Source organism: Pararge aegeria, chromosome 1 (assembly GCF_905163445.1).
Source record: "Pararge aegeria chromosome 1, ilParAegt1.1, whole genome shotgun sequence".
Lineage (NCBI taxonomy): Eukaryota > Metazoa > Arthropoda > Insecta > Lepidoptera > Nymphalidae > Pararge > Pararge aegeria.
This window is the reverse complement of record NC_053180.1, coordinates 15,650,138-15,659,781: the sequence shown is the minus strand read 5'-3', so window position 1 is coordinate 15,659,781 and position 9,644 is coordinate 15,650,138. Positions and strand designations below refer to the sequence as shown.

The 9,644-nt window shown below is 36.1% G+C and overlaps 2 protein-coding genes across 2 annotated transcripts; both read right to left on the bottom strand.

Annotated features, from left to right (window-relative positions):
- Window positions 1–756: 756 nt before the first annotated feature.
- On the bottom strand, window positions 757–8,185 carry LOC120624193 (S-methyl-5'-thioadenosine phosphorylase). The gene is made up of 8 exons (XM_039890620.1): window positions 7,950–8,185; window positions 4,876–5,051; window positions 3,760–3,897; window positions 3,059–3,238; window positions 2,521–2,596; window positions 2,154–2,240; window positions 1,569–1,691; window positions 757–917 (listed from the first exon to the last, which is right to left on the bottom strand). The coding sequence occupies exons 1-8, from the start codon at window positions 7,974–7,976 to the stop codon at window positions 882–884; spliced, it is 843 nt and encodes a 280-aa protein (XP_039746554.1). The 5' UTR covers window positions 7,977–8,185; the 3' UTR covers window positions 757–881.
- Window positions 5,924–7,953, bottom strand: LOC120624254 (cytochrome c oxidase assembly factor 7 homolog). The gene is made up of 2 exons (XM_039890729.1): window positions 7,285–7,953; window positions 5,924–6,414 (listed from the first exon to the last, which is right to left on the bottom strand). Exons 1-2 carry the CDS (start codon window positions 7,667–7,669, stop codon window positions 6,038–6,040), a joined length of 762 nt encoding a protein of 253 aa, XP_039746663.1. The 5' UTR covers window positions 7,670–7,953; the 3' UTR covers window positions 5,924–6,037.
- Window positions 8,186–9,644: the final 1,459 nt, after the last annotated feature.

Sequence of the window (9,644 nt, the reverse complement as noted above, 5' to 3'; positions counted from 1 at the left end):
CGTTAGAAGTTATACTTATTTGGCGTAACAAGATAAAATTTTATCTCTCGCCTTATTCTACGTTTGCAGTAAAAATTACACTAACAATAGAAAAAAGGTATTGTTTGAATTATTGAAAGTCAACTGTCAAACCTTTTTTAGAAAAACTAAAATGTTTACTATAGCTAACTTCATCGTGTCTTTTTTTGTGATGGTGTGCGCGCGCATTGTAAAAATTTATTCTCACCATTTTCCCTAACGCGCCAAAAGAAGTAGAACTTAAAAAATTAAGGCATGATAAGGCGGCCTTATTGCTGCGAACAACCTTATTGAAGCAACAAAGCAAAGCCCTTTGTATGAAGCATCTCACGATTCATCATGAATTTAACATCGATTAGTGTACGAGATTTTCGGTTTTGGTTTAATGAAAGCTAGTTGTATGAATTTTTTTTCTTTTTTTTATGTCGCGTTATAAATAATAATTATAATAATAGAGCACAAGATACGTAATTTTAGTAAAATAAAATTTAGTAATAAGGAATTCGTAAGGATACATGATGAAATATTTTCTGTATATCGTATACGATATTTTATCAAGTGACACCTAAAAGATTCAATTAATATACTTTAATGGTATATTTTAGTGTTTCAAATACATATTGTATACTATATACAGGAAAAATTTCGCCTGGTGAATGTACTGCTAGTGTAGTGTTGATAAGATCAATTTTGTCATTTTATATGTGGATTTCTAAGTACTTCAAATAAATACAGTACGCAGTTTCAGAGTTTTATTTCGGTATTAAACATGATTTTTCGTAAATAGATTTTCACTTAAATATATGTAGATGTTTAAATGCTCCTTGATCATGTAAATGCTTTTGAAATTTTTAAATGCTTGTCTACTCTTTGAGCATTACGGCTGATGCAACCAGTTCCTGAAAATACATCGAAAGTGTTTTTATTAAAGAGACCTGTTTTCAGCGGTAGGAAAAGCATAATGGTGAAAAACCTACTACGAAAATAAGCCACCAATAAGCCGGGCGACATTCTCATTGATCGGTCGGTCACCTATTGGTCGTGGCCTCTTACAAGTAATACCCGCAGTATACCGGCCGGCTTATTTACTCATCATTCGCAATCCCCGCAGTTGCAATAATTTGTACGCCGACTCCCGATCGGCGCAGTGGGCAGTGCCCTTGTTTTCAGAGTCCAAGGCTGTGGGTTCAATTCCCACAACTGGAAAACCTTTGTGTCTTGAAAATGAATTTTAGTAATATAAGTATTTATGTATATTAATTATAAAAATATCCATCAGTCACCTTAGTACCTATGGATATACAGTAGTAGTGCATACACATGATGAAATATATATTGTATAAGATATTTTATCGAGTGTCACCTAAAAGATACAATTAATATACTTTTATGGTATATTTCAGTGTTTCAATACACAAGCTACGACGCTTACTTTGGGGCTAGATGGTGATGTGTGTATTGTTATAGTTTATTTATTTATTATTTCTAGCCATGGAATTAAAAAGGGGAACCACAATTGATTTATAGCCATGGAATATATAAGCAGTTACCTTATGAATGTCGAGGTAAGTGTAATCTTCCTCTGCCGCCAGTATCTGCACGGCGCCAACAATCACGTCGATGGCTTTCTTGATGTTCCGCGCGAACATTTGCAGAACTTCGCTCACTGATACCTGCATACAACATAATACCACGATTTTATATGTAACCATAGAAATCTTAGTAAAAATACTATAAGAAATGTTGTGTAGGATCCGAGTCGCCGCGAACGTGACACCACACGAATTGTTATTTGGCAGTAGAAAAACATTTCTCACAGTTAGCTACTTTTATTGTAATTTTTTAACTACATTGCCAAAACAGAAATGTATTACTATAAGCGCGTAGCATTTCTAGTTTTTTGTTACTAGGATGTCTATGTGTGTAACATGTGTTTATGGAACGTCTAACAACTTTGTTTCTAATCATTACTGATGTTAGCTTACCTTGGCCTTACCTTTACCTCACCCGGCCTTGACTGCGCGCCGGTACGTCCAAAGAGTATACAAAGAGTTTACTTACTATACTCATTACAAAATGATATGACAAAGGGTTATAGCGTCAACCAAAGAAAGTATGGATAGCAAAATACTGACCGATTGCTCGTTTTCCCGCCAGCAGTCATAGTCGGTGACGAGCGCCACGGCAGCATAACTAAGTCCTGCTTCCTTCGCCAACACCACCTGTTGGTATCGTGAAAGAGTAAATACTTCAATCTCATGAAGATTGTATGGCCTAATTATTACAAGACTAAACGCTTATAAAAAGTGTCGTGACGTTACAGAATAAAATGATCAATTCTTACATATCATTAATCGTTTACGCTTCATTCAGAATTTGCATCAAAGTTATCATAAGTAATTAACTAATTAATAATCATATGTAAAAATAAAATAATATCCATTGAGTAATGAGATATAAGTAACATACTTTAGAAAATATTTATTGGTTTAGTTGGCATACCTCTGGAACTGTGGTCATGTTGACGACATGTCCGCCCCAAGAGCGATGCATCAAGCTCTCAGCGCGGCTTGAAAATCTGAAAGGTTTCAAAACCCAATAATTAGGTACCTTATGCAATTTCTGTAGTATTAAACGACTCTTGATACTACAGTTGATACAACCGCCCTGCATGTTTTGGACTACTTAATTTACGAGTAGTACATGGTAGCAGGATTGACTGCTGTTTAGGATAATTTTAGGTTCATTTCCCAGGTCGGGCAAATAATAGCTACGTGTTAGTTTTTCTGTTAAGAAATACTCAGTGAATACTATATCGTAGGTACGGGAGTCATCGTGATGTGCTCGACCGTAACAATAGAAAGATCATTATTTGAGAACACATATCGCTAGTGTGGCGACCTTTGTGTAGTTGGATAATTGGGTGACCCCACACCGTAGTTAGCATATTGGCGTTTTAAGTGGGAGATCCAGGGGGTTTCTACCGGCAGGGCCAATTTGAAAATTTCTGGATTTGCTCTGGTCTAGTCTGGTAGCATACCTCGGGCCCTGTATGGTGACTGCGGTGCCGGTTTCGTGGCAGATGTGCCCGTGTTCACGCGCCGCCGCCAGCAGGGCCTGGCGAGCCTTTTCGCAGAACGCGGGTCGCATTGGCAGGTGACAGACACCGCGCGGCCCACCCTCGGTGCGGTCAAAGAACGTGCATGCACGTCCCCAGGTCCTGGCAAATCAGAAACACGGCATTACTCTCTCTTCGTCTAAACACGAAGCTGTGGATCGTGATCGTGCCCACTAAAGTGATTAGCGTTTCCTCAGAGCAGCCAAGGTTCCTAGCGCTAAGAGGCTATCCTAAGGTTTAATAGTCTTATTAAAATAATAACAGCAATGATTAGAGCTAAAGGCTACGACGTATGGCCGCTCTGTAGAAATGCGTTTCTGCCTAGCCCCTACGCTTCGAAGCCTATAACTGTGTTTTTCGTCGACGTTTACGCAAAGCACGGTCAAACCTGCGTTTGACCTTGGCTTTAATTTAAAAGCATACTCGCTAGACGAATCTCCTCGGTAAGCATGTCGCAATAAAACAAGGCAGTGGATAACAGACTGCTATATTATGAGACAAAATGGTACCTAGTATCTAGTACCTACATATAACTAATATAATTATTTATGGAACTACCCTCAGATGAAGGAGCTACTACTGTTTATTCCTATATGTATGGAAGAACCTAACAAACAAAGTACCTGTCAATAAAGTCATCGAGTACAACAAGGTCGCCGGGCTGGTACTGGTGTATCAGCGAGCCTGTGGCTGTGGTAGCGAGGATGTGCGTGCATCCTACCTGCTTCAATGCCCAGATATTGGCGCGGTAGTTAATGTCGCTGAAAAATAATAACATAATCTAACTAAAATTTCAATACCGTTTAAGTTTGATATAACTATAGAAATAGGATAAAAGAAAACCTATGGAAGAAGAAGTAAATGCATTGACATGCGAACGGTTGGCTAGAAAGCAAATGTATACAATGCAAGACCATTATCATACCACACAGTTTTAATGAATTTGAGATTGAATTTTTTCAGATTCTTCTACTTACGAGTATATCTACCTATTGAGGTTTTCTGCTCATATGTTTTAAGCACGGCTAGTATGGGCAGGAGACAATTATGTCCCCGGGGAAAGGATAAAAATTTATCTTCTCCCACAGCTTTATCAAATCTCAGAGCACTGGCTCACAAGTGGAAATAATATCGAAATATATGTCTAATAATAAACGAGGGTAAACTTCTCCTATTCCATTTTCCCGAGCTTTAGCAGGTGGACACGTGAATTATATCCCTTTTCATGGGATATAATAGACAATTATCTCTATCTCCTCTTGGAAAGAATAAAAATTTATCTTCTCGCACAGCTTTATCAACTTTCAGAGCTTTGGCGCCGAAATGGAAATAATATGTGTAATAAATGTTCACTTTTCCTATATAATCGGGGGACATAATTTTGTTTTCTGCCTGTGCTTTAAAATATTCAGTGTAAGGACACAGGATACTAATTTCTCGAAATTCGTTGTTGAATCATCAATCACCGCAAGGTAGGTAACGTTGTAGTATAAATTCGAATCATGCCAATTTTTATTTGAATTTATTCAGTAGATGCAGCGTGATGCGCGGCCAGGAGACAGACAGACAGACAAAAAAAAATACTGTTGGCTTCAGTACAGAATATAGAATGCTATTTTTAAACTTAAAATGGAATTCTTATGTGTATGTGTACACGCTGCATACTTTCTATACATACAGGGTGTTTTCTTAAAAACTAATTAAAACAATAAAAGTAAATTGTAATAAAAGTTGTATACCTTGGTTGATACTGATGTTTCCTACCATGCCTGGCCAGTAGAACACAAGGGACGCCCTTGATAAAACCTTCAAGAAGCACATCTGAGGGCTTTCCGTATGGAGTGTTCACGTCACGCTCCACTGGGTTCTCAAATAGATTCGGATCATCCAACCCCGACCCTCCTATGATTCCAATCTGTATTTTATCATAAATATTTTTTTTTAGAGATCCTCAGCAAGATTTGTACCTACTTAATCGTAGGGTAGTTTGCGAGCATTGAAAACCAGACAAATAGAATTCGATCACTTCCACGGACTGCGCTAGTGGCGAAACTTTGGCAAAAAAAAACAGAATTTGCGTTTATAAGACAAGTAACAATAGGTAAATTTGTACTGGAAAAGGACTTAAGAATTACGGCTAGAGGCTCTTAGGGTCTGTTCAGACAGAACGGAAAAATTCTCGCGCCTTCCTCCACTAAATGCAATTTATATCGAGAGCAAAAGTGTGCTTCGAGAAGGTGCGATATTAAGAAAGTCTCGAAAACGGGCGGGTCTTCGCAAGCAAATTCACGGGAAGCAAGAAATTATGTATTAAAAATCCCTCTCTAATTTGAGCAACAACACTGAAAGCGCAAGTTTCGGGCATCCTTGAGTAGGCACTTGAAAATAATGGAAATGGAAATATACTTAATTCTCAACCTAACAGAATGAAATTATGAACGAACTTGGTGGGCACGACCGAGACGCGAGTATGCGGGAGCTGTGCTGATATTCATGCTGACAATTTTCTACTTCAGCCAGTAAATTAGTGGGGCACATTACCTTACTGCCTTAATTGTAAGATATTGTTATAGTATGTTATATTATAAGTATGTTATAGTTCATAAGAATTTTAAATGGAAGTGGCAAATAAATAGTAGATGCAAAGAGATGGATAACAAGAAAAAATATTGAATAGTCATTCTGTCATGCCAGCCTTCAAAGTCAAAGGTATATTGTTTCTATAGCTTTGATGTGGAAATTGGAATGTCTATTTAAAATAAAATGATATTGAATGAAACATGAAGATACTACTAAACACCTTTATTGATCTTAATAATTTACGCCAACAAAATAATTTATGAAATTCACAATACTTCACAATCTATATTAAAATAATATACAATAAATACATAGAACTACTTAAGCAACTGTTTTTTGTTCAAGACCTTGCTGGAACTGCACATTTTTTGCAGTCTCGTGAGCTTTCTGTAGGGTTGTTGCAATTTGGAAATAACGTTTTGATTCATCAAGATTCTTCTCAACTCCATCACCTTTTTTGTACATCAAACTTACATTTGCGCAAGCATAAATATTACCAAGTTCACATCCTTTCTTTGCAAATTGAAATGCTTGCTTCATGTCTGGTTTAATGAGAAAGTCAATGTTCACATTTTTCTCTGGGTTATGTGGGTTGTAATCTTTGGGGTTCTTTGGTACACCGGCCAGATACATGCCAGCTAAGTAATGGCATGCCTTGTCATCATTCTGATCACAGCTTTTCTTCAGGTAGTTGTATCCTAAAATTAAGAAGTTTTCGTCAGAAGAAAACAATCAAATTAGTTTACAAATAAAAATAATAATATTAATTTAATTAGTTTACAGTATACAGATGATGATGCATATGGAATAGTTGCATTATTCCATTCTGGACATGGTTCAAAGAAATGCATGCAACCCAGATCTTTAGGTTGTTTCGAGATATTTAGGGCCACACAAATAAACAAGGCACAATTATCATTTAAAAAAATCAATTTATTTATTAGATCGATCGATCAATAACCTCAGAGATAATGGCATCATGAAAAGTTTAAAACTGTGTTCCAGCATCCACGCTCACCTCCGAAACTTAAGCTTAATTTGATTAAAGAATAGTGTTGCACTGTTTTATCACACTTTAAACTGAGTATCCATTCATTTACCAACCCAGATCAAAATAGCTTAACCCCACTATCAACTAGTGTCTGTACCTGTAACTACTGCGCCGTCAATCATTTCAGGGAATTAAACTTATATTAAAGATGGTAAAACTGTAGTAGTTCCCTGTGATGGTAATTTGCGATTGTTTTGATTGAACTGAAAAATTGGACTGGACTTGAATGTAATGAAAAAAGTTTATCACTATCTATCTCTATATCTATGTGTACTTATAATGCTCTGGAAACTTCTGGGTAGAAAATCTCAATAGATATATAATAATAGAAGTTATTTAGAACCAAAAAAAATCCAACATAATGCCAATTTTAATTTGTAAGATTGTTTGTCTCGAAACTACCTCAATGTGGGTTGTATCCCTTTCAACGATAATTTTGAAGGAAAAGCTATTGCTGATGTCATATTGCGAAAACAGTTGTAATACGCGTAAATAAAAATGAACTGATTTGTCTTACCCTTTGGTACATCCCGCTGCACTTTGGTGGCAGGACCCGTGGCCGTTAATAAAACACCGGCGTGGAGACACGACACCGGTTCATTCAACTCGCAGCCTTTTTCGAAATACTTCAGCGCTTCGTTCTGATCAATGCTATCCCGGCCTCGCCCCATCAATGCGTAATTACCATACTTCAAGCATGATTTCGGGTAATTATAATCATCACAGTTGCTTTTGTACACTTTCGCAGCTTTCTTGTAGTCTTTCTTGATCGCTTCCAAATAATCGGCTAAAAGGTGACAAACTTCCGGCTTTTTCTCTTTAAAACACCCAAATCGATACTCGATACCGAGATTCTCCGTATATTCTTTCACTTCCTCTTCCCGTTTCAGGTCATAGGACATGGTTATAGATTATTTCTTAATTTATCAATCACGAAAATTATTAGGTTAGGTAATACAACTATAAACTCTATAGACCCAGTTTTACACGGCAAACGTCAAAAAACCGAACGATAATTTGATAACGCTTATCAATTTGTAAACAAACCCATCGAGCAACTTTTAATTTTTTTCGCGAACAAAAAAATATAGACTGGTTATTAGTAAGATGATAATATTCGCGTGTAATTATTGATTTTTGATATGATTTCACAAATAAATACCAAATGCTAATTTGTTATACCTTGACTATAATTTTTCTACCAGCCATAACTTTTATTTCTTGGTACCTAACTCTAAACAACTTGTTTAATTATTACAAATTATAAACGCACAAATAAGCACTAAACTCACATGCGTACAAATTATGACTATTGTTATCAAAATAACTTGGAAACTTGGATTTTTTGCGTTTCTTAAAAAATTAATCAGATCACAGAATATAGAATTTTACAGTCTACACAGGAATGTGACAAGAATCTAATTAGATCACAGATTAATGATGAATTAGACAGACCCGAAATGAATTTACCGCACTTTGGATATTTGCATTAATCTTGTTTAATTAAAGCGTATTCGATTGTAATATTAGCTCACTACATTTCTAATTACAAATAAGATTATAAGATAATACTTTCTTTTTTATTTTGTTTTTACATTACGTCACCATTCATAAATTCGTATAAAAATATCCAGACCACCTAATGGTTCTATAAGCGGCTTCCTAAATAATTTATCATAATTCATAATGATAGTGTAATTTACAGAAGCTGAAGTCTACAGAGAAAAATAAAGAATGCGTGAAAAATCGCGACACAAACCTATATCCTTATGAAAAAGCTTAAAATCTAAAAATAAAGCTTAGATAAAGCTAAAACATCGTGCTGCTCGTCATGATTTGAGCTGGATAGCCACTGAGAGCAATAAAAATTCAACGAAGTTCACAAATCCAACTGCTAAAATAGCTTTATTAAAGATTATATTATTCATTTTTATTTAAGAACGTTGCACGTACCGATCCTAATAATTTTTAAAAACTTCATTACAATTTTTTTTATAAAGTTAGATAGTTTCATCAATGCAGAACATTTCCGTGAGCTTATCGTATCACTGAAAGTTTTGATCAATGACTATACAAACACTATCATTGATCTTGATCAAGGCTGTATTCTCTCATTGATCTGGACCAATATAGCATGCTACTCAAATACACTTCAGATCACTTAACTCTATAATACTGTACTAGCTGACCCGCGCAACTTCGTCTGCACCAAATACCTGGTTTTTACCTGTCCAATACCTTTAAACCTAGAACCTATTTGCAGCGCTACCTGCCGGGTCCTGTTTTATTTCCTAACTACACGCTGTATGAGCGACGAAGGGAGAGGATCCCCACTCTCTTCGTCGCTCGGCATTTTAACAACGGCCGGGTGGTGCCGTATCTGCTTAGGGCATTTTTCTTACTATTAGCATTTTTATACCCGACGTAACTTCTAAACGATAGATCAACGAATTTACAGGTAGGTACATAATCAATCTTAATTATAAAACTACTAGCTGTTGCCCGCGACTTCGTCTGCGTTTGATTTTGTATTTTGATGTGGCATTCAATTTAGTTGTAGTTCTAAAAAATTAAAAGTATTCAGTATCGCTAAGACTTAAATGAGGGGTTTGCTGCTGTTTGCTGAGGAGTTGTTTATCTCAAACCACATTCATCAGATCTACACAAAGTTTAGGCAAAATGAAACATATTATTATAACCTCTATAGTACAAAAATAATTATTTAAATCGGTTATAATTTGTCGGAGTTATGGTGTAAAATCGTCAAACACTTTCATCCCCTCTCCCAAAGGAACCGAGCTTAATGTCGGGATAAAAAGTATTCTATATTACTTCTAACACTTCCAAGAATATGTGTGCGTGAAAGCGTAACAAACA